Source organism: Anguilla anguilla, chromosome 9, assembly GCF_013347855.1.
Source record: "Anguilla anguilla isolate fAngAng1 chromosome 9, fAngAng1.pri, whole genome shotgun sequence".
Taxonomy (NCBI): domain Eukaryota; kingdom Metazoa; phylum Chordata; class Actinopteri; order Anguilliformes; family Anguillidae; genus Anguilla; species Anguilla anguilla.
Genome location: NC_049209.1, coordinates 19,562,286 through 19,588,376, shown reverse-complemented (window position 1 = coordinate 19,588,376; position 26,091 = coordinate 19,562,286). Strand labels below are relative to the sequence as shown.

Genomic DNA, 26,091 nt, shown 5'->3' with positions numbered 1-26,091 from the left:
CCCAGGCTCACTGGTGAGTTCTACACCTTCATTCATTCTCCCCGAGTGACAAACTTTCCAAATCACACCTTCTTCTCTTGTGAAAAATAGTCACAGCCTTCTAACTCCCTCCTCTGAGCATTCAGAGAGAAGAGGGGAAAAAAACAATGTCAAACTCATCATGAAAAGCATCATTCAAGGGCCTCATTTCTTCTAGCATTCTAAGGCAATTAATTATATCTGCCAAGTCGCCCTTGTGAGATTATTCCCTTAACCTTGCCAGAATCTTAGACAGCCTGAGGTGAGGTGAAACAGAGCAACAAGCAAGAGAATGTTCCGGTATTATTCGGCTGTTTAGGGGGAAGGGGGACCTTCCGGAAAGGAGAGGGAATCACAAAGCACCCAGTGGGTTAGGCTCCAGAGACAGACGCTGAATGGAATTCTCTGGAAGGCATCATTCTGGCTCGGAAAAAGGATTCCAGAAGAGTGCCTTGTGCCTGCTTACGCGTTCCACAAAAGCATGATGAATCCCTACCCCGCCCTTCCCCCACCCTGCGCCCCAGCTGCGTGGCATAAACCGGCAGCCAACCGTGGCAGACGATCCACTCGCCCACACCACGGACGCCTGCTTTACGGATCATCCTTTAACACCTCCTAATATCTGAGAGAAGGAAGAGAAGAAAAGTCCCACCTTGATATTTAAGCATGGCTTTAACCTCCCCTGCTTTGAAATGCTCAGTTCAAAAGATAAGACTGGGTCACCTTGATCTGTGAGCCAAGACGACCTACAAAAAGGATCACAGAGCACCCCTGTTTTCCTTCAGTGAGGAGCAAACATTTTTAGATCTGGATAGTGGGCAGTGGATGCCTAAAGGTATGACTTCTATCTGTTTACTCATGCTGATAATATTTATAAAAACTATAAAACTTTTCTGGTCATCGGCTTTAAGGCCCATACACAGGAAAATGAATTATCTGGAGTTCTGCGTGGTCTTTGAGAAGGTTTTATATTATTAAAAGAGCATTTCAAACATGCTTAAGGTTTCTGATAAGTGTTTTCCCCTGCATGTCCTCTCGTATGTCACAATTAAGTTATACTATTAAGAGGATCCAAAGGAGATTTTCGGCAGGGTAACTCTATTAAGCAAAACCCTGGGCCTGGAAGTAGTACTATACCACTACCATCTTAAGCATGTCCACAATGATTACAGATGACCGCCTGACAAAAATGATTATGTCAGTTCAAACAAACAACTTCTATGTAAAGCCTGTGACGCTGAATCAACACATACGGGTACAGTACATTAGTGGCTTGCTTAATTCGGAAGTGATCGTGTTTGTATAGCAGCTGTAAACAAACATTTTTTTTTGGCAGGGGGTGGGGTTAATCTTCTGTGAAAGTCACAGTTGGTGGGGGGTCCAGGCTGGGAGGGGGGGAGGAATAAATAAGTGAAGTTTTGCCAAATTATTCATGCCTCCGCCATTCCAGTGTTGACTGAAGCCGCCGACCTGCTGAACTGCTCTGGACTGGAAAGACATCGCAGTGAGACGAACTGTGAATGTGCAGAACGAGCCATTTTTCTGGCAGATCAGCTTATCTTATCTCGTTCCGCCGAGCGGCAGGCAGCTTTCTGGATCTCGGCCCGGTGCGAGAGAGCTCGCTGTGTGCTTCTATGAAGGCCTGCTGAAGCTCCATTGGGCTCTCTTCTTACTTATACGTTCGCCCGGCTCTTCTCTGGTTTTTGGTTTCAGTGTCCGTTTGCCCATCCATAGCTCCTGTGGTCAGGAGGGGGCACAGATGCCAGTCAGCTGAGAGGGGGGTCGCTGAACTTGCTGTAACCTCTCCCTCCCTGCAGGAGGCAGCACCGAGTCAGCTTCCTTAGGTCAGTCCTGCTGGAGGGGGGCGACAGCTCAACCTGCAGGGGGCTTCCCTCAGGGATCTGTCAATTTCTTTTTGATCCATTCTGCTTATTCTGCCAGAGTGCCCATTAACACTACTTGACATGCTGGATTTGAATGATGTCGTTTACCAGTAGTTGAACTCAACACACGTGTAGATGAATGTGGGAGGCATACAATTCCAAGCACAGCTCAAAGTTAAACTGACATAAGCCTGGATGTAAGAAGAGAGAGACAGTGAAAAAGAGAAAGAGAGACGTTGAGGGGAAAGAAGCATGGAACAAAAAAATGTATAAACCAAACCCAGTTGAGAGTACCTGTTGTATGCCTGAACACCACTTCAGAGGCACAGCTGCTGGTGTGGATTATAAGCTGCCATAGAAGCATAGAGTCAATGCTAGAGAGAGCTTCTGAATTATGCAGGGTAAGACCCCAGGTGGGCACACACACACACACACACACACACACACACGCACACACACACACACACACACACACACACACACACACTAGCCTTGCGGTCTGTGAGGTAGTGCTGGACTAGGGAAGCCAGCGGCGGCCGGCTGCAGGAGCCACATTAGCTTTAAGAGGATCCCGGTGTCGCAGGGATTAGCGGAGAGCCCGGCGACGCTTCAGGAAATGGCATCAATTATTCAAACAATATGGCAACAGATAATTAGAGAAGTTGTGAGGCAAGAGCATTGGAATAATGTGGATCGAACCTCTCTTACACACCCCAAGGCCCCGCCCCCCACAAGAGATAATCAACACTAGTCTCCAAAGGGACACATTTTCAGATGCAGAACTAGAAACCATGCGGTTATGCCCACAGCCGCACCGTTTGGCTCCCATTCAGAGAACAGGTGGCAGGCATCATGGGAAACCAAAGAGCAGCTTACAGAACCAGATATCTGCTCTCCCAAGCCCTAGAGATGCCCCGGTCGAAGAAACAGGCCTGCAGGAGACGGTTTCTCTGAGTGAGCTCGGATTCAGGACCAGCACTTCCACAATCAATAAGAACAGATTCAGCACCCGAGGAAACTGTCAGCACCTGGTCTCACCAGCCAGATCTGGCACCAAAACGTGCAAAGAACATTAAATTTCGACCTAGAAGAGATGTGATCAACCGTGGATATGATCAGACCAAACCAGACATGACCAGATCAGAAATTGCATCACAGTTGGCTTCCTGGCTTACCACAGGAGTCAGATGTGCGCCAAATATGCACAAACAGGGATACTACACAGACTGTTTGGATAAAACTGAAATGATCTGTTACAAATTGATTTAAGAATAATTCTCAAATTAGAAAACACAAGCCTTTGTTAGCTGGCAGTAAAATTACAAAGTACATTGGGGCATGTGGTTGATTCACAGATACTAGAACAATGACTCTCTCTGTAAGGTCAAATTGGGCCACAGTAGTACCTCAGTGCCTGTTGGGTCTGTGTGGGATCTAGCTGTGTTCAGCAGATGGCAATGTTCCTGGCACGAGCTTTTAAAAAAGCTCCTGATCCACACACAACACATACAGGACATAATGAGGCCTCCTCTTTTTCAGCTTGTGAAAAACAGACCTCGCTGATAAAGAAGGGCGATCAAAAACATGCATCCTGTACTGAGGAGGGTGCAATCAATCAAACATATCGCATGATAAAAGCTAGCACTCAAAAAACACTGCATCGGTCATGGCATCAAACATCACATTTCATATAGGCTAAAGAGCCCACAGCACAGTAGGCTCAAATGCAAGTTTGGATCTTAGCCAGAGAAAAGAGAGATTATGGAACCACCGTGCAGTTATAAAAGGAAATTATTATGTATAAATATACTTGACTCCTTGAAGGAAGAAATACAACAAAGACAAAACGGGAACACTAACAAAATTAACCTCCTAGTAGCAACCAAAGAGGAAACATGCAAGTCTACTTTCTCTCTTTAACCTGCAACAGATGCATGGTCAGTCACTTCAGTATTGCAATTTGCAAATGAGCCACTGTTCAATGCCTGTGTTAGTAACCAAAAGCAGGCCATCTGAATGAACAAAGAAAAGCATGGGGCATGATCATGCAGGATACTATTCTTAGTCTCCTGCTTCCCTGGTGTTTTGGCAGAGATTAGCCTGCAAACCCAGACTGACGCATTTGGTTTCACAACTAATGACCAGCAGGGGCCACCTTTTCCAGATTTCTGGGGCTTGAGGGCTGTAATTGCTCCCCAAATAAGAAACTGTGGCTCTGGCCCGCACAAGCCCTTTCCAAAAGCCCTGACACAAGAGGGAAACAGGAATCACGTGTGTCTGTGGGATCACTGTGACTCCTGCTTCTGGACAGGCTTTTAATAGGAACATAACAGGCAAGGAATCGCCTTCAGCAGGAAAAAGATCTGAGGACAGGTAATTATCTTTCACAGAGCAGAGAGACAGACAGAACAAGAGAGAGAGAGAGAGAGAGAGAAGTGAAAGCAAGAGAGAAAAAACAGACTGAGGGAGCAAGAGAAAATGGGAAAGAAAGTAAGAAAGAAATAAAGAAAGAGAGAGAGGGAGAGCATGTGTTGTTCACTTATACGCAGAAGGCGGGTGAGCTCCTGCCACACAGAAGCACAGCGGTCCGACAGCACTTCACCACACAAAGAAAATTCCCCAGGAAGAATAGGTAACCCGAGACAGCATCCACCAAGGGTGCCTGACAGACAGGACTGTCTGCTTGTGCATTTAGTAGTTAGCGAGAACCAAACATTGAATACTGCTTTTCACGTCTGCTGTGGTGCCGACCCTTCACTTTAAAATCCAGCCCTTTGACACCATCATCGTCATCATCATCATTCCAATAACAAATATATCGCTTCATTCAGTCGGTTTTCAGTTTTGCAAAAAAAAATGCCTTATGAGTACAGCATAAAGTATGTGTAACTGAGGCAGTGGTGTGTGGTTGAGGGGAAGTTACTGTGGGGTTTAATATGCCACAGGAAGAAGGTGTGTAGCTAGTGGGTGAGTGGAGGTCGCCACTCACTGTTCAAAGAGGGATTCTGTGGGGTTTACACACAAATTTTGTGCTGGGTCTGCGTCTTTGGCCGCAGTCCAGGCCCAGGCTAACAGAGGTCCATTACAGCAGAAACTACATAGGAACCAGAGACATAAAGAGAAGGTGTGGGAAAGAGAGAGACAACAGAGACAGAGAGAGAGAGAGACAACAGAGACAGAGACAGAGAGAGAGAGAGAGAGAGAGAGAGAGAGAGAGAGAGAGAGACAACAGAGACAGAGAGAGAGAGAGAGACAGAAAAAGAGACAGACAGAGAAACCTGTGAGGAATGCCAGGCATCCAAGGCTAACATGGCTGCCATCACAGCACGTTCATTACAGGGGCCCTCCATTCCATCCTTAGTATGGGGCCCCGGGGTTCTTGTCCGTGTATTGGACAGAACCGTGACGCACGAGGGGCCTGGTCCATAGGGATTAGCAGGGCTGAGTACAACAGCACACGTTACAGTGGCTGTGTCTCCTCTGACCGTGATGAGTGTCGGTCTCGGACGTGTGATTAGGCCTTGCCACAGAGAGGAAAAACACAATGGCCTGTGTGTGTGTGTGTGATTGAACTGGGAGCAGACGGTCAAGGGGGTCACGGGACCATAAATCAGAGAAACATATAATAACCATTGCATGAGCTATGTGAGCAGGTGTACCAGTACTGTGTGTGATATATTACTGGGGAATTCCTAAAGATTAAAGCTATAAATTATTCCACATATAAACAGGATTTACCAATTCTCCTTTTTCAGTGAGCTGGTTCTTAAAAGAAAAAACTGAAAGCGTCGGCATGAATGGCTGAATGAATGAATTGCTAATGAGAAGCATATGTCATCCATTTTCACGATCCCTCGGTCTCCCCGCCCCCCGCCCCCAAATAAAAAATAAACGAAACTTTTGCCCAAGTCCCTGCCGCAGCTTATGTCATTTGGCATTGGATCTGTCACAGATCAGGGTTCTTTCTTTCAAGCCTCACAAGTTAACAGGGTCATGCCCCCTGTACTTTTATGGAGGTTCCAGACTGGTACGTCCTGTTTAAAATTCAAAAGATGCAAGTCATTTCAAATTGGTACCACACTGCAATGAAGTGGCCAGACTGGATTTAAAGCCCAAGCTGTCTCAATGGGAAACATATTTACTTTGTTGTAATGATGCGCTACCTGAATGATTCTGGACGTTTCTGCTGCATAGAAGGGCGACTTTATCAAGGCGTGAGATTGCAGTAAACTCTCCCTTCTACCTGCCCAGCTTTCCCTAGACACTATAATCCTCCCCCAGTTCCTGTTTTTGACTGAGAAGCACTTTCCCTGACATTAACGTGTCATGGGTGGACTAATCCAGGGGGCAGTGCTGCATTGTGTCCCAATTATTTACATGCCATGAATTTCCTCCCTCTATGCCAGCCAGCTATGGTCAGACGCTGACTAAGCCAGCTGTGTACATTACATTACATTCATTTGGCAGACACTTTTATCCAAAGCGACGTACAAAAAAGTGCATTTCATGATCGTAGACAACTGCTGAACACGGGTTCAGTAAGGTACAATTACTTATTTTGTACAGCTATTTCTAGCCGAGAACAATGAACATTATTCTGGTCTAACATCTGCAAAGCCAACTAGGCAGAAGAATAAGAATGTGTACGTGTGTGAGTGTGTGTGTGCGTGCACACGAGTGCATGTGCGCATGTTTGTGCGAGTGTCTGTGTGTCTGTGTCCATGAGTGTTTGTGTGTCTCTTTTCGTGATTACATGCCTTTGAATGCGTGTTTGTGTGTGTGTGTGTGTATCTGTCCAGCTCTTCCTGTTGACAGAAAAGCCAACTCTTCTTTCCAAGTTTCTCTTGCAGAGAAGGTTTTTTCTCCAACATCGGCTCCATCAGAAAAACCAGAATAATTTTCCCTCCACAGAATGACGATTAGTGAGACCTGGCTGGAATCAAGGGCAGTCGGGATCGAGGGATATTTGCAAATTTTGTGTGGACAAAGACTCAATTTCCCCAGAAAGCACCGAAACGATGAAACAGCCTCACCAGCCTTTTAACCACGGCTGATGTTCAGCGCCATGCTCACAAGTGCGCGTCAATCCAAGCACACTCATGTTGAGTTGAGCTAACAGGTGTGAGGTGATTTCAGGGGTCCCGCGGTCACAACCGGGGTTCTGAGCTCGCAGCTGGAGATTGGCTTACTGCGCCAGCATGACAGGCATTCAAATTCAAACGGCTCTGAGAACAAAGAGAGCGGTCTCTCCGGCACAGCCTGGGCCGTCTGCTGGGGCCCAGCCGCCCTCCTGCACTACCACGGCCTCTAAACTGCAGCAGTGCAGACTCCACCTTTCAGAGCCATTTGCTTTCAAGAGCGTGGCCAATATGAATGTGCTTTAGCATATCCTGCTCAAGTGTCCTTTAGCATATCCTGTGCGAGTGTGCCTTAGTATATCCTGCATAAGTTTGCTTTAGCATATCCTTGTGTAAGTTGTGTAAGTCGCTCTGGATAAGAGCGTCTGCTAAATGCCTGTAATGTAATGTAATAAGTGTGCCTTAGCCTATCCTGCTTGAGTGTGCTTTAGCATATCCTGCTCAAGTGTCCTTTAGCATATCCTGCATGAGTTTGCTTTAGCATATCCTGCATGAGTGTGCTTTAGCATATCCTGGGCGATTGTGCTTTAGCATATCCTGGGCGAGCATTTTAGCATATCCTGTATGAATGCACCGCAGCACAGCTGCATAATTGTGGCAGTGTGGCATTCACATTTTTGCGGCTTTCGATTTCATTTTGCTGAACACAAAATGGCCGAGCCACACAGTCGGCCGAAAGGGAACTTCAGCGAGCCGTCTCCCTACTGTAAACGCACGCGTGCAACAGCTGACTTCTGCTCCCCCCTTTCCCCCGGGAAACGTTTTAGCTGGCTGCCTTCCGCTTGAACTGTTTACACATCCCGGCTCTTGGTTTATTATTTCTGATTCCAGGATACCTCATCTGAGAGCTGGAAATGGAAAGCGTCTAAGTGAGAGAAGTAATTGGGGCAGACAACGCCGTGCTTTGGAGAGAGGTGCCTCCTGTTGAGCGGGTTTGAACGCATCCAAGATCTGGTGGAGCCATGCTGGCCAGCACTCCTGCCTAAATGCAGGCACAGCCCTCTCTGCCGTTCGGCACTAGTAGCTGATGCACAAAGGAAACGCGGCAGCTCCCATGTAGCTCTATATATGGTAATAAACTCTTTTGAGTATCTCTGCTCGGCACACCGTAGGTGTTAGGGAGTCCAGCCAGCTATTTGGGCTAACTGCAGATTGTTGGCAGAGAGGCACCGGAACAAATGTCCGACTTTAAAAAAAAAAAATTTTAAAAAAAAGGGACAAAATGTTTCCACTTCTGTTATCTTTCCACTCGCTCCCTGTTTTAGTATGATGTCACTGCGGTCATCGCTTCCTCCTACGCTAAGTGGACTTAGCAAGGTACTCTCTAAACTGTACAAAAGCTGGGTGGGTGAGGGTGGGCTTTAAGCAGCCAGTGCACCTTTTTACTTGCCAGTGAGGCACAGCTCACTCAAAGCCTGTAGAAGAGGATTATTATTATTACCTCGTACTGTACACATCCACCTGACATCCACACTTACAGATCCCTTCACTGGTCCCTTCAGTGTTCCATTAATACTGTAGTTACCTTCACCTGTTCCTTCAGCTTTCCATTCATACTGTAGTTTCCTTCATTGGTTCCTTCAGTATTCCTTCAAACTGTAGCTCCCTCCAGTGTTCCCTCCATTGTGCTCTCTTGTGTTCCCTCTTAGCCACTTCCACATTCTACCACTCAGATCATCCTAGGTTCAATCTTCATTCCATTTCAGACCATCCCTAGTTTCACTGTTAAAAGTATGCATGGCACTTGATACTGGAGATTTCCTGCATAATTATAATACCAAATTTGACGTCCCCTCTGAGGCCTCTGGGTTAGCCAGAACAGACCCACCACACCATTCAGTTGCCAAGCATCTCTGTTTTGACTTTAACTGCTCACTACATGTGAGGGTAAACACAGGTCTGCAAGGGCATTTCCCTACAAAGGTTTGCTTACAAAAAGCACTCCATCTCTTCCTTGTATGGCAAGAGTAACATATTGCCAACATCCCAGTGACTCCTGCCTTGAGTTGTATTTTTTTTTACACACGTCTTCTTGTGTTTACCGCTCTTCCAGGACGTGCTGCAAGCTACATCTCACAGTTTGTTTTCAAGACACTGACATTAGCAACAATCACATTTTAGGCTAGACAAAAGATCTCGCATGTAGAAAATACTGGTCCTCCCTCTTTGCTTGTATTTAATTGTCTGCATAGTGATGTTCCAGAAAAAAAACATAAAGAGCAGGCCCAACTAGATAAACATTTTAGCAACAAAGGCGTTCATGCAGGAGCCTTTGGGGATGGTTTCCACGCCAACCACTGTTTGCACATGTCCCATGAGCCATTGCTGGGGCTGATATTGGGGATTTGAGGACCTAAACTCAGATTTGAGGACAGGGCGACAGACAGTAGGTTTCTGGGCAAATATTCCATGCATTGTTACAGCATTATAAACACGCCTCTGCTAAGCTGCATCAGCTGCTGTGATTCCTGACATATAAACACTGTGTCAGGATGTTCATTGCCACTAAGAATACAATCTACACACTTTCATATGAATTCTGTACTGCAGACTCATTTCCAATACATATGGGACCAATCTACTGGTTTGATAGCATCTGATAGCTTAGCCTTTGGAACTAAACAGACAATGAGACATACACATGGACTGCACTACAACAACAAAATATTCCCAGACCGGTTATATCAAAATCACATATTTACTGGCCAGGAATAAAACCAAATTCAATATTAAATTTCAATTTAATGTAACACTCTTAACAAAAACATAACAGGACATGTTGCCAGGCTCATTACAGAAGACAAACAGATGCTGTGACATATTAAGTGGATAAAGATCAGCTATGCTAAGACAATCATGAGGACAAACCACCGAGTATTCAGTACTGGCCCAGAGCAATAGTAATCAAAACAATAAAATACACTGAGGTTGTCTTGCGAATTCAGTGGTTTGTCGTGGCCAGAACAGTTTGCTTATATAGGCTGTAAGGTACTCTTAGACTGAGGGAGAGAGCAGAGCTCAGACCTCAGCCTACTGTATGTCCACTGCACAGGATTTATCAGGAGATTGGGGTAATTATATTGCAAGCCCATATTGGCCATGTGTGAATGGGTTGGTGGGATCCGATAACTACATGACCCTGGGCACGAAGCCAAGGGGCCGGGGGCCACTTCCTCAGGGGTGGGGGGGGGGGGGCTGCTCACCTCAAGCCTATCCCAAACAAGCCCACCATTCAGGCTCTGCTGTGCTCCCAGGGAGTCTCAGCCATTGGTTTTTGTGAAGCAGAGCGCCCTTTCTCCTTCACTCAGAGCCCCATGGACCCAGAATTCTGGCCTCCGGAAGCCACATACCCAAACTCAATCAAACACCTCAAAGTAACGCCTGTGCAAAAATTCATACGTGGCAAAGTGCAAAATGAAAACCCTAAGGCTTGGATTTTTCTCTATTTGCCCTGAACCTTTACTCACAATTAAAAGCTAGTGTTGATCTTGATGTTTTTCTTCAGCAGCGAAAATTTGTTTTGTGGGCCTAAACCAGTGGTGTAGGTTTCATTTCCCCCAGGAAATTTTGAGTGTCAAACACTTAATTTCCTGCATTCTGGTGAATTTTTATGCACCAATTTGTGCCTTTTCTGCATTCATTTGTGGTGGAAATGTAAAGGAAAACACAAAATTCAGGGGTACAAATGCACATGTTCTAAATATTGAGGGGAGCTAACGTTAAAAAGAGATATCGATAGCTAAAACAAACTTGCAATTTTACAAGACGTGTCCATAACGTTACACAAAACATTGGCTAAAATACTAACACTGCAACATGGGGAGTCACGTTAATTCCCTGCTTAGCAACGGAGTGCAGCTATCGCCAGGTAGTTTTCTAAGTTAAGTGAACATCACATTCAGACAGTGTACCGACAGCTATTAACTAGCTAGCTACTTATCATACTATCAGATATCATAATTCATTCATTGACAACCAGCTAGCTAGCATTGACGTTAGCTGGCATATTGATAGGTAACGTTACTAACATAAGATTACCGTTACCATTCTTTCCAACCGCTGTGAGTCACTGACTTTAGCTGACGTTGTTATAAAAGTTTTCCCGACCGTGAAAACTGCCTGGCTTGTTTACATTTTGGACAGATGCTAGTTGGCACATCTATGGCTGTTTCCGTCGCAGAACGTTCGACACAAGCAAAATCGGAAGCGCTATCCTAAAATCCATTTTTATTTCTATAAGGGTTATGGGAAGTGAAGTCCATAGTATGATCGGTTTGAGCAATCACTTCTAATTGTTGACTACATATCCCATTGGTGCTTTCGTAAGCTCAAACTTTTCGTGACCATGGGGGTAAACCATTGCTACTGTGTGAAGAGGGGAGTCAATAATTCACGTTATGTTTACAGGCGTTACAGACCTTTCCGCATAATTTTGAAGTCATCTTTTATTGCTGTTGCAGCCTTTATTGTATGAAATCTTTACATGGAAGAGGGATAAGTTATGGTTGGGGAGGATAATTCGGGTACGTCCCATCCGCCCCACCCGGTTCCTACGACAATCGCCTAAACTAAAAAAAATGTAATACCGGAATTTATTTTCAAGGCAAATTTCGATTTAATCCAGTCCTACTGCCACTTTCATATCATCATAGTAATTTTAATGCACATATTATAAAATAGATTTTAAAAATACACACATGCAAGTACATTTTAATAACTGATATATTCTGGAATATAAACACTGACAGGAATGACATGTTGCTTTTATATTAAAATTAAGTACCTCATTCTAAGTCGGAGATGGAGACAACACATCTAATGCATATCATAAGGTAAGTTTCATGAGGACTGTGTGTGCAGCACAGAGATCTTACAGCAAGGAAGGTTGTGTGTCACCAACAGTTGCTCTCTACCCACAGTGCACTAACCTGACTTTATTATTTAAGCTTTATTATTAATAACCTCCGTATTTCCATCGCTGATATACTGATAGACTGATACAGGCATCCTGACTGGCAGGGAGAGAGAGCATGACCTCAGCGAGCAGAGCCCTGGTCCTGGAGGAGGGGTGGGCGGGTGCTGAAGCCTGCCTGGGTAAAGTTTGGGAGCCAGGCTGCTCTGTTCATCCCGCAAACACCGCAGGATTTGTTTGTATAGCTGCTTCACAAGGGGAACACAAACGCTAGCTACTGTGGGACTAAAGGGGAGCGGCGGTGCCACATGTCAATATTCCTCTTTGCTGACGTTCAACACGGCGCTGCTCTTCATGCTCTTTATGTCTCATTTTAAATTAGCACCAGAGACGTCCGGACCCAGAGCAACTTAGCAATAAGTATCGCTCGCTTATATCTTCTCATTTTCTACACTCATTATATGCTGTACGCAGATGGATTCATCTAATGAAGTAGCATCAGAGCTCCACTCAAGCGTGATACAGCTGTGGCCAACAAGGGAGTTGAACCCGAAACCCCCCATAACCTCTCCTGCACCGCACAGCAGACCCACTTAATACACTTTGCGTTTCATATCAGACATTGTTTGTACAACCAGATATTTACAGGTGCAACTCTGGTAAAGTATGAACAGGGACAAGCGCTCAAAGGAAAATCACAGAGTCTTAGAAAGGGGCGTACAGAGTCCATTTTTATAACTAGTGATTATATTACATCTGTTTATCACCTACTGCAACCTCTGGTGTCCCCACGGACCTCAGCCACCGGATGAGCAAATATTCCATCAATCAAAGTTTGGCAGAAGTGGTGAACTGAAAATCAAGATGTACCAGTTTTTCCTCAAACAGGCTTGAAGAATCGCCTGCAGAGCACAAAGTTGGAATGACAGTCACCTCATAGGACAGAGCAAGATATTGATCATGATTTAGGGGGTCTGTTCCCTCAGGTAACCCCAGAGAACAAAGTAAGGTCAGAATATTCCTGCATATTTTCAAACAATGGGAGGCTGTGGAGGGAGGGGCACGATCAGGGCTCGGTTTCGGGTGAGGATACCAGAGTAGGGGCCTCTGAGAGACGGGGCTCGGGGCCGTTTGAGCAGACACTTTGTTCTCCAGTGACACGCTTTCATATTTCTGCCGGCGGGCGTGAAAACGGACGCCCGTCGCCTGACGTATTCCGCTCCTCGGATTTCGCGAGCACTGCGCGCACGTCCCTGGTGCCCGGAGGGACGGCGATGTTCCGTGAGAGTACGTGTCAGAAACAAAAAGGCCTTCGCCACGCGTTCATATTTAAGACTGGGCTTCACATAGACATCAACGGGCTTTCATTCAAATCAATGATAATCGGCAAGCATCACTGCCTATTCCTGGTGCCAAAGCGCCAGCATGCTCCAGTAACACAGCCCTGCCACTCACTTGCCACTCAAAGCAGATGCTCTGCATGGAGGCCTGGACTCCATCAACATCATGGCTAAACGAAAACGTTGGTTTTTTGCAACGAGCAAACTGATTTTGGTGATAGCTGACCACCAAATTGTGCTTGTGAAGAAAAGAAGCGACACGTGCATTAATCCACGAGTCAAACTTAAGGACAGAATTGACAGAATCCAGTCCAGAATCTAATAAAAGCGACCCGCCCATCAGCTCCAGTGATTCCATCCCTAGTGTCAGCGTCAGAGCCAGAGAAAACCAGCGCTGCGGCTCTTGGGAGCTCGTACATCTTGTTGCACATATTTTGTATCTTCCGGTAAAGTGACTTGTGTAAGTGACCGCCTGCTGTAAAATCGATGGAATCCTGCTGCGAGAGGAATGTGGGAGAGCGAGACCCGCGGGGTTTTGTCGTGTCTTTCAGTCAAGGTGCAGCCACTCCCCAGGCCACCGCTTCCTCTGGTCAGCCAAGCGCCGAGGGGCCTGCGAAAGGTCTCATCAAAAATAGATGTGCAGAAATGACTTTTCACGCAGAAGGAGAGGGCAATACAGAGGCCACTGTTGCCTCTTAAAAGGCACTTGGGTCTGGTCTGCGAAGAAATAAACATCATGGACGTTGTTTTGTTGGAGAGCCAGAGCATCTGTCCATCTTTTTAAAGGGCCATCGACTTTGTGGTGTGTGATGTGTGGTACAGTACAATCCACTGGGGATTACTTCCAAATACTTAATCGATTTCCTTTCCCCACACAACACCAAGAAATTGACTGGGAAACCTAAATTCAATTTCGAGATCCTGTCAGGTGCACATGATGGCTGTTAAGCTAGTGAAAATAATGTTGTTCTACACTTACACTCATCTTCCCGTTGCCCGTTTGACTTTAATTCTGTCGCTCCAACTGCCTGTTTCTATGCTACCAGGGTAGACAACTTATCAGCAGTGCACAGACTCACCCCAAAAAAATCACAGGAATGTCAGATTCTGGCATGGAGACGTAAACGCAATCATCGCACCAATACTACCTGTGACTGTGCTTTTCTGCCAGTTTCCAGTTTTACCTCAAAGCTGCTTACACGAGTGTGTGTGGTAATTACAATAAGAGAAGCACAACTGTCCAGTATCATCGCACAAATACCAACAGACCCAGCCACTAAAACCATTTGCCACTTGCTAGAATGACAGGACTGACTGTGCTGGCTTTAGCATCTTGCAGTCACGGTAAATTAAATCCGGGAGAGAAAACTCATTACATTCAAATTTAAAAAGGCGGAGCAGCCAAGAAAGGGAGAAAATGAATCCGTTTCAGTGTGGAATGCGGAGAAGGTCTTCATGCGTAATGAGATCCTGGGTCTCGTCTTCATTTCGACCCCAGCCCCCTCCCTCACCCACCAACTCCACCCCCCACCCCCACCCCCACCCCCACCCCCCCGAAACACACACACGCACACTCTCACAGCCTGTTTCGCTCAGGTTGTGAAGTGTAGACGATCGATCCGCTGCCGTTGCAGATGCTGGAATCAGGAATGTTTACTATAGTTCTTAACGCGTATCAGCCCCAGGGCTCCCTCTACATTTGATCCTGTCCAAACAAAGAGAAGTGAGACTGGAGCAAATACAGAGTAGGAGAGGTGGGATGAAGGCGCATAAGAGAGATGTGGGAGGCAGAGTTTGTGATTGAGTTGGAGGGGGGCAGTGTGGGGGGGGGGGGGAGGGTGTATTGAAGTATAAGGTTTCTACAACCGTGTAACCTGAGATCTCCCTCAGCTTTCTGTGATAAGTTGGGCGCCAGGTGTGCGCAGCTGTTTGCTGAGGGGTAATGGAGGAGGGGGGGATTGGTTTAGGGCAAAGGAGGGGGTGGGAGGGCAGTAGGATTTTTTGGGACCTGAGGTTCTTTCTACCCTTCTCTTTCTTCACTGGGACTTTTGCCAGCCCCTGCCAGCTGGAAACTCCGCCCACAAAAAAAGTGCCATGTGTCCCACAGATGGGGTGGCTGAAATGTGATTGGATGGCTAAAAATCCTGGCACGAGCAACATATTTGGTTTGGGTAGGGATGGGGGTGTTGTAAATGAACAGCAACAAGAGCAATGCGATGTATCCCACATATTCAAACAAGCTTTTGGATCATCTTGACGTATCAGAAGTATTTTGCCTGGTGAAAAAGCCAGTTGAAAGAAAAGGACTTTTCTCCTTTCATCACTCTTCAACACCAAAGTAAGCAGAGTCCATTCAACCCTTTGCTCTCTAAGATGTATAGTCCCATACAGTTTTTCAAAGGTCAACCAACTTGTTATCCGCATTATAAAGAAAATAAAAAACAAATACCATTCATATTTGTTGCAATTATGAACTGTTACTGTAGATTTTATAGCACATGGATGTCTAGTCACAAGGATAATAAATAATAACACTGAGAAATCCTTTTGACAGCCCCAACAGCTGTGTGTGTGCATGCGTGCGCGTGTGTATGTGTGTGTGTGTGTGTGTGTGTGTGTGTTCATACATGTGTATTAGGGCTGTAAGTCCTTATGCACCACAACCAAGGAGCCACGTGCCCTGAACTTCTGTACACAAACAAGCCTCCCTCCTGAACTCCCATGAGTGACTCCTGTAGCAACCGAGGAAGCAAATGTCACCGTGGTAACTCTCACGTGCTTTCCAGTAAAGTACAGTATTGCACATCCAGCTTAGCGCAACTGCACCCAAACACCCGCCGGGACATTTCTGTCACGTACGCCAATTCAGTCTCCTCCGCTGCGCTTCAGTGGCTGTCGTCTGTTCTCACACACAATTACCTCTCCTTTGACTTTAATAAAACACTCGTGCCCCTCCGTGACGCCTCGAGGCAGAAGCGTTCCACAACTTCATCTCCCAGAGCGCCCAGGGAAGGCAGACATATCAGTGGCGCGGAGGGCTGATTTCCAGATCCCAGATGAAAGAAAAAGACGTGGGGGTGAAATCAACCAACTTGTAATCCGCATTATAAAGCAAATCAAAAACAAATACCATTCACATTTGTTGCAATTATGAACTGTTACTGTAGATTTTATAGCACATGGATGGCTAGTCACAAGGATAATAAATAATAACACAGAGGAATCCTTTTGACAGCCCCAACCAAGGAGCCATGTGCCCTGAACTTTTGAACACAAACAAGCCTCCCTCCTGAACTCCCATGAGTGACTGCGGTAGCAACCGAGGAAGCAAATGTCACCGTGGTAACTCTCACGTGCTTTCCAGTAAAGTACAGTATTGCACATCCAGCTTAGCGCAACTGCACCCAAACACCCGCCGGGACATTTCTGTCACGTACGCCAATTCAGTCTCCTCCGCTGCGCTTCAGTGGCTGTCGTCTGTTCTCACACACAATTACCTCTCCTTTGACTTTAATAAAACACTCGTGCCCCTCCGTGACGCCTCGAGGCAGAAGCGTTCCACAACTTCATCTCCCAGAGCGCCCAGGGAAAGCAGACACATCAGTGGCGCGGAGGGCTGATTTCCAGATCCCAGATGAAAGAAAAAGACGCGGGGGTGAAATCCCATTCCCCCGGGGAGAGAGCAGTCACGTCTTTTAACAGAAACCAACTTAAACCCGTACCCTGGGATCTGAATCCCCCGGTCTTAGGCCACCTGCCACAGAACTGTTGGTCACACCCTTTCCCTCGCGTGGGGAGTTTATCTAACGCCAATCATTGTGAGCAGGGCCTGTCTGATCACAGCGGTGTCTCTACGTTTCACCCAGCGAGCATACAGCGGGACATGGTGTGGTACCTTTACAAAATGCGCCAAATAATAGCTTCTTTTTATAATTACATTAATCACTCACCACAACAAGTCAGGAAGAGCTAGCAAGAGAGAGACAAAGAATGAGAGACAAAGAAAAGAGAGGGGAAAAGAGATAGAAATAGCCCAATGGGATCGGAGTATAGCCAGATGAGGTATCCGGCTCTATCTAGATAGCTCTCTAAGATGGAGGGCAGGGCGGCGGACATTCCTGGGAGCGCCGTGCTCTAATCGGCACCCCACCGGCCGACGCTGAGCCCTTATCGCTTATCGGACCTGCCCATTGTGTTCAGGCAGGCTTAACCAGGGCCCCACGCTCCCGTCCCGTCTCACTGTCCAGCCTCATCAGCGCTCAAAAGCCTGAGCACAGCGAGATCCAAGCCCCAGCGCCAGCATCAATAAGGCTCTGAATAAGAAGTGTCACCATCCATTTAGATCCACTGGATTTTTTTGCAAGGAACGAACAGGCGATGGTAGATTAAGCAAAATCAATGGCAGCCCCATTTTAATCTGTGCCAAATCAAATCTGAACTAGAAGTCACTTCCTGAAATCACCCAGCACTAGTTTTTTCTGTTTGCTACGAGGAAGACTAAGACTGGACTACAGCTTTAGCAGGCAGGTGAGACTGGCAACCAGCCACATTACAAAAAATGTGCTGCATTTTGAAACGTGGACACAAAGAAATAAGACTACACAATTATATATGAGTTAAAGTACAGTACGGTTGTTTAAAGAACCCAGTATATAAGACTCCAGTATGTAATATCATGATATATATCTAATAATAATAATAATATACAGCAATGCTCTTCCTAGTGTGCCTCTTTAACCAGCCTCCGGAACTATGCACCACATCATTGTAGGTTAAAACTTCAAACTCTCTACTCCTCCGCAGTTAAACCCCAGCTTCTCTCTTTAAACGCCGCGTGTCTGTGCGCTGGTGGAGAGGAGGATGGCACTAAGAGCGGGATTTACGCCCGTCTTAAGCCCCTGTAATTCCCAAACAGCCTAACCGGTAATTAACTCATGCCCAGCATTCTGAAGGCCTTTGATCAGGCATACAGTACAGGCAGGGAGGAGAGCAGAGACAGGGGAAGTAAGGGCGCTGGTAGGAAACAGCTTTTGAATCCGGAGACTCCTGAACCGCGCCACAGACTCCACCAATACCCTCCAGCCATTTAAAAGGAAACTCCTCCAAAAAAAAACTGTAAATATGATATGTTGTTGTTCCTCACCTTGTATTCGTCTTATAACCATTTTCATAGTCTTGAGGCAAACTCCTGGATTTAAGGATTTAATCAAAGCAACAAAATCATCTTAAGGAAAAACCCTGATCCATCTGATACCATTGTATCAGATGGATCAGGGTTTTTCCTTAAGATGATCCTTTTCCTTACTGACTTTTAAAATAATTCAATGTATTAGTTTTTCTTTGCCCATTTTAATGGTTGCTCACATCACCAATGTTCAGAAGCTTTCAAGTAAAAGTTAAGGACAAATGCTGATTGAATCCAGGCAAAAGTGATATTAAGATTGCCAAGCCGTTTAAATGAGATGGCTGGTTTTCCTTGGCAGCTTTTTTGATTGAATAGCACTTCCACTTATGCTGATTTGGTGGTTTGTGATTGAATGCTGGGGGTCAGTAGTACACCCTCAGAATTTCTCTGTCAGCAGTCGGTTGAGCTGTGCAGATTTGCTGATCCTTAAAATGACCTGCACCGGTACATCTCTGCTCTTTTAATCTACCACCAACCAATCAGATTTCATTTGTCACTGCTCTTTCAACAAAGGGAAGGACATAGAGTGCTTCAGAGAATGTTCCTTCATATGCATCTCAAATACAAGACACAATTCCTGGCATTGCATATATATCGCGTGAATTGACAACATGACTGATCTTTGTTTGATCTGAGACATAATGAAGTCCTAATGAAGCGCTATCGCACAAATGATTTGCCCTTGAGAGGACGAAAAGCCCCCACAAAAACCTTTAAGTGCTTGTGGGAGCAAAAATGTAGACATCGACAACACTTTCCTCAATGCCCTCATGGCAACCAAGTGTAGCTAGCCTTCTAAAATCTTCAGACAATTTCCACGCCCCTGAACAGACCCTAGTTACATTCACAAGATCTGTAGATGTCTGCACTAATACAGTAGGTACAGAACAGCATGATCACTTACAAACAGTGGCTGAAGCTCCCCTTTCACGATACACTCAATTACATTTATGATATGTTTATGCGCTGCTGTGTATTACAAGTGCATGACTGCCAGCAATCTATCACTCATAAAAAAGCATTAAAATCCTTCTCCGTTTTAAAACAGTTTTAAAATCGCACAGTTGTGTGGAACTGTGAATGTGATTTTATTAGCAGGCAAATCAGATTGATTTCCCCGTTTATTTACTTATTTTCATCTTGGCGGGGCCAGGCACAAACAAGGCCCACACTTCCCAGGCAGAGGCTCAAAAGCTGGTGCCCGCCAGGCCCATTTCTCGGCCCATAATGCGCTAATGCAGCGTGGCCCAGACGCGCAGCTGAGCTACAGTACCAACAGCTGCCCTGGCTGCACTGCGACAAGGAAAATCCCCTTCCTTTCCACAGCTGCCTACAACTGCGCCATCTTGGGATAGCCAGGTTTAAACAAAAAAAATGTAGGCTATGCCCTAGAAGGGAAAAGATTAATTCCCAAGACCTGAATAAGTATGAAATTACCAGCAGAACCTATGAGCAATGTTCCCGTTAATAAAATTCTGCTGAACAAAATACCCCCGCCGTGGCAATGCAGTCAGCCTCCGTGCCTGGCTGGTTACAATTTGCTTTCTTGGAAAAGGATTTGTAACACAAAGACAGGCTTGTTCCTTATCACCTCTCATTCTTTAAATATGCCGATGCTCACTGAGCTCCAGAAAAGGGAAGATATGGATCTCTCTGTGAATTCCTGTCCATGGTCAGACCATGATTGCGCTTAAGATATAACTAGCAAATATGGGATTTGTAATGTATTCAAAACAGTGACTGACCTCCCAGGCTGTCTTAGTTAAGGGCAAAGAAAGCTTACCTCAATAAAAAACAAATATAATTGCATGTCCTTTGCCTTGTTGCCACCCCCTGTTGGGAACTCGCAGCGTTGTACGAGTATAGTATGTCAGAAAATGATTAATGTCCGCATGCATTATTGTAAAAAAAAAAAAATGTTTCTGACCTCGCCTCAGCAATTGACTGTGCCATATTGTAACCGGGGGCTACAGCTGATAAGGTTTCTTTCCACTTGCTTTTTCACTGGGGGTCTGGGTCCTGTCGGGCAAACGTTAACAGCAGCTAATTTACCCGCGTGTGAATTTATACAGTCTTGATTGATGGCGTATTGCACGGTTCTGATTCAGGACATGCTGGGGACGCCTGTCGCCTTTGTTCTGTAATGAGGGCTGTGTTCAGGCCCCCGGTAAGGCAGCGTGCCTTATGGGTCATTGGAAGGGGGGCGTGGTGGGGGGGGGGTTGAGGTAGGGCAGGCTGTGTGGAGGTCACCCCTGAAGACCGGAGATAAGGGGATCCCACGGTTTGAGTTCATATTGACTTCAGAAGATGAAAAAGGAGAAAATCCCTGTTAATTTACTAGGCCGGCCAGAGATGTTAACCCTCATGATGCCCTCAAAGCCACACTCCAGCCAGGCAGACCGCACCCCCACCCTGCTGTCCACAGAGGACAATGGGGAAAGGCATGCAGGTGAAGAAGTGATAGCTGCAGGTAATACAGGAAAAAAAAAAAAACTTGCAAATTCAAAAAAACGAGAGGATGAGACTTTTTATGTGATCCCCACATGCAGAAGGAAATCCCTTTTGGATACCCTGTGGATATTTCCCACAATGCATTTGCTTTGAAGTCACTTATCAGTATGCAGACGATAATTATATTCAGGACACCTCTCTCTCTCTCTGTCTCTTTCTCTCTCTTTCAAATTATAGTTAAAATGTAGAGTATTGCCTCATCATGAAATGAAACACAAATATTTCTCTCTCTCTCACTCCTTCTCAGTATCTCAGAATTTTTATGAAACAGTTCTCATTTTAGGATGCATATGGGGGGATAATTATAATTTTAAAAGACAGTTGCTTCTGAGTTGAGAATTTTTTCATAGAGATGGAGAAAGTTCATTATTTCATATCGCATGTCTCAGCGATCACACTGCTTTTACTCCTCTGGCAAACAGGAGTTTTAAATGGGCCTTTGTCGACAGCCAGGCTGTGATCACTGAGCCTGTAATTGTTCAGGACCTCTCTATGCTTAATATCTCTGTCAGTGAATAGACTCTTGGTCAATGTAAAGGGTATTGTTAAGGGCCCAAGAGAAATCAACTTTGCTTTGTGTTTTGATTATATTTCCCAATGTTCCAAATGGGAGTTTTTGGTTTACTTCAAAATTTGGTTCATTCTCATTTGTGGTAGGCTTTTAGCTGAGTTATCCTGAGCCTGCTGTAAGTTATTACTGGTCATTAAATTGGTAAGCTTCAAGACAGTTTGCCTCAGGGGACTGTTTTCAGGACTTTAATCTTAAATTTCCAAAGCTTTAAGGTGTGCATTTGGGACTTTATTTTAGGTGCATCCACAATTTTAGCACCATTTTCAGGTGTTTATTTATTAAAAGGAATTGGCCTAATTCCTCCCTACATGAATTATCTCCCTCTCCCTCTCTCACATGGAGCACTGACCATGATGGATGATGAACTATGCTCTGAAGAGGCTGAGGGCAGGGGAGATGCTGGAAGCAATTTGAATGACCACAGGTCAAGTGTCACATAAACACCAAGACCCCGTGTATAACCGCAAGAAACATGCAAAGCACTAGCATCAGCTGTTACTAATGTGGTGGTCATGGTAGAGTGGTTAGACAGCTGCACTTTGAAACCCACTGAGCTTGCACTTTCAATTCCCAGGTGTGGCACTACCAGTGTGAACACACAAACCTAACCTCAAGTGTTTTGCCAAACATTTCCAACAGCGCAAACTGGATACTCCTCCTTTCCCTTGTTCGACCACGTCTCCTCGTTTCTGGAGTCACTGTAGAAAGTTTAATGAAAGAGTGGAGCTGCCGGGTCCTTTTCCTCCCAGCACAGTAACCTCCTGTCCCTCCATTTTATTACTGTCCCGACTCTCAGATTATTATTCCACAATGGGGAGCCACGGCCCCTCAGTTGCCGGGGAGCGTCACTCAGACGGCCTCCCGTCCACACTAGAAACAGCACCTCATTATGCGCCTACTGTCGAGGGTCAAAGGTCGCTCTCCAAGGCAGGAAGCATGCAGCAAGAGGCCTTTGTCAGCCAGAGTGGGTCTAAGCCCGGCCTGAACTTTAAAGGAAAGAGGCACAGAGAAAGGACCTTTGCGCTCCGCTACAATGCTAACAGGGGAAAGCCCATGCTCTGAATCTCTTTGACTGGCTTATTACCAGAAATCTTTACTTCCAGAACTGTATATTTTCAGTGCTGTGAGGGCGGACTGGGTGTCAAGGAAGGGAAAGAAATCAAAGACATTCAATGTGTCCAATGCCAAACTCTTAAATCACTTATAAAGGGTACCCTGTTTTCTGGCATCCGTACATAAGCGTCACTCTCTGCACATGCTGTAAGTGCATTGACCTGCTCGTCCGGAACTGTAAGCTGTAAGCCTGGAGACAGGGGCATCATGGATCAGCGATGCTGGTTCCTTTGTGCTTTTGTCTAGCAGATCAGCAGCAGATCGCTCACATGTGGGGTCAGCCCTCAAGTTTGGACTAGCTAAGCTGCAGAGTCCTTTTCTATGTTGACAGTGGAGGGGACGGCTGGTGTCATGTTTTGGCTCGGTGGCTCTGGTAATGCTGTCTTGCTATTGTTGCACACAGACAGTCATCCCAGAGTCTTCTGATAAGAACTCCTGAGCATACTAGGGTTTTTTTGTTGTTAGTTTGGGTAAACACAGAGCTTTGCATTGTCATACTGTAATAGATTTGTGTGGGCATGCAGGCACACACACACATACACCCACAAACACCCACTGAAGCCCACACAAGCACACTTGCAGAGCACAAGTGTGCATGAGCACACACACACACACACACACACATGCAGATCAAAGGAGATGTTCTCGAAAGAGTAATCGTGTAGGTGATTGTGTAGAATGTTTTCTTACTTTAGTGCTAGCTGGGTAAGATCCACCAGCAGGTAAAATGTAATAACCTCAGCTATTGATGACCCTGTGAATGTTATCCTTTATCTCATTTTATTTGATATTCATTTATTAAATTTTTTTACTTGAAAAGTACAGATCAGAGTTGTCCGCTAGTCTGTACAACTGGAGAAAATTATTCTGGCAGACCTCACTGCCCTAAGCAACTGAGATGAAATGGTCATTGTTGCTTTAAATGCATCAACGAAGAGCACCGTACCACATCTGTCCATGTCATTTAGCCAGGTCTGTTTATAGTCTACGTGGCCATAGCTACACACAGCTTGATCAATTTGATTGCACATATCAGGTAAGTAATGAGGGGCATCTATCTAATCAATTGCTGTTTCTGTATGCAACTTTTCACCAAGACACCCCCCATTGCTCGTATGTCAGTAAACTTCACGTTCCCAGCCAAGAAGAGTGTGAGAAGTTTGCAAAGAAGTGACCCTGTGAGGAAAGGTTAAGAGGACAAGAGAGAACTGGGAATCATAGAAGAAGTTCAAAGGGCAGCAGCAGGTTGGAGGGGGAAAAGTGAAGGATGGCCTGAGAGAGACAGAGAGAGAGGGGGGGGGGGGGGGGAGAGAGAGAGAGAGAGAGAGAGAGAGAGAGAGAGAGAGAGAGAGAGAGAGAGAGAGAGAGAGCAGGATGCAAGAAGGCAAGGGGTGGAGGGGTAGATCTGAAAAATGATGCTGTTCAGAGCCAATACATGAGGGGAAAACAGCATAGGCACGCTCTATTGTAAGAGGCCTGGCGGTTATTTCGGACACCCCCTCCCCCATATATCCCTCCCCACCCCCAGAAGAAAATCTGTACGCACACTGCTGGTTCGCAAGTTTCACGCTTCTTCAGGCGTTCGTGACAGTGTGTCTGCCACTGCCTATGTGTTTACTAAGTGAGGCTTAGTTTATTACTGTTTGTTATTGGTTCGAAGGCATAAATATGATGGATAACGCGTGGCTCATATTCATGGGTTTTTTCGCTAAGCCTTACATTTTCTTGTTCCGGACTTCTCAGCCCCACAGTCACTGTAGATTTTTATCAAAGCAAGCACATTACCGATAACACACAGAGATCACATTTATCGTCGACGTGACTAAAAAATACAGATATGCTATTGAGAGCACAATTGGAAAACTGTTATGCGTTAATACGAAATCGAAGTCTCCCCACAAGAAGGCAAGTCCAGACAACTTCTATCACGACTGAAACGTTTCTTCAAACAAAGCGACTAGAGAAAAAAATTTCAATTTCAATTGCAAAACGACAGGGCTATATTTATTTCAACAAAAGAAGTGGTCTGTTTAGAGAGTCTGAGAATTAGATAAGAATATCGCTTTTGTTCTTTAAATTGGCAAGCAATATTTACACAAACAAATAAATAAATAAAAATAAGCCTAATTGTCGAAAGTTTTCCTAAATGTATCAATGGGCCATGCAAAATTTCTGATCACCGATTCTCATTAAGCGGTAAAAAAAAAAAATCGATTTAAATAAATGTAAACCTGCGTGATAAGACAACCTTACCCCGCGCAATATCCGCACTCCACACATACGAATAAATCACCACGAGGCTACCTGTAAGGTGCCACTGCTTTCTGTGGAAGACGTGCCAGCAAATCAGTTCGTAGTGAGTTGGGGTGCTAAGTGGAAATTTGTCTGCACATATAATTTTCAAATGCAATAGGTAATAAACACCCAGGAACTGAATGACAACATACACACGTGTCTGTTCCATGACTGTAGTAACTCGTTATGTTCAACAATGCGCGTTCCACACTTTCGGATAAAGCAGTTAATAATAATTGCCAATATCACATAACTGACAAAACATTGTCGACCAGTAACTGCACCCTTTAAATTATAAGGCATAGTGTGTGCATCCAAATTGGCCACAAGCTTGTTTGACCGTGCATCATTCATTCAAATAGGTAGCAAACTCCCGTCGCATAGGCTACTCTTTCTTTACAGGGTGGTAAGCAAAGTTGTCTAAGTTTCTTAGAGAAACAATAACGTGAAACCATCTCTCACTTACCTTGCGAAGTCTGGAGAAAAATAGGAAGAGCCACGGAGAAGAAAATGTGCAGGAAAGCCATGTCTCTTTCTTGTCTTATCCCGTCGTCAGAGTGAAACGAGGGTGATCCTCTTGCAGGGCAAACCAGATAAAGTCTGAGAGGGAGTGTAAAAGCGGGAGCGGAGAGGACAGGAAAGGGGAGTCAGTTTGCAAAGCGACCCTGTATAGGCTCCTGTATTGTTTGTAGGAGGGGAAGGAGGAGGAGATTACTTAATGTACAATTACGGCTCCATCCTCTTTCATTTGGTCGGCAAACGAAACACTAATTTAGGACAATATACGGAGAACAGTAGCCTAGTTTGACTAAATTACCCCCTGTCTCGAACCATGGAGGTACATAGTCTAATTCAATTAATATCTAGGTGGTTAGTTCGGTTTTTGTCAAGCTAAAACATATTTTTTTTGTAGCTACATGTATTAAAAGCAATGCAATTCGACCTCCTGTTTTGTCTCATCCTCCCCCACAACAACCAGGATTGTATAATTCTATACAAAAAGGACTAAATATGATTTATTTTCGATAATATTAGTGTGTGTACATTCTTGTTTTATTAAACTGAATAGTAGTGGGATGCGTTTATGTGTTATTTTCATATATAATGAAATGGGCTGTTTGATTT

At 45.3% G+C, this 26,091-nt stretch overlaps 1 protein-coding gene across 2 annotated transcripts in view; it reads right to left on the bottom strand.

Moving 5' to 3' along the window:
• The window catches only part of mcama (melanoma cell adhesion molecule a), a 48,960-nt gene extending 23,338 nt beyond the window's left edge, over positions 1-25,622 (bottom strand). Inside the window, exon 1 of one of the 2 annotated variants that reach the window (XM_035434086.1) lies at positions 25,433-25,622. In XM_035434086.1, coding sequence (XP_035289977.1) covers positions 25,433-25,493 — 61 coding nt within the window. In that variant the 5' untranslated portion in view covers positions 25,494-25,622. The remainder of the gene's footprint in view (positions 1-25,432) is intronic. The other variant, XM_035434087.1, reaches the window with a different exon arrangement.
• Between the last annotated feature and the right edge of the window lie 469 nt (positions 25,623-26,091).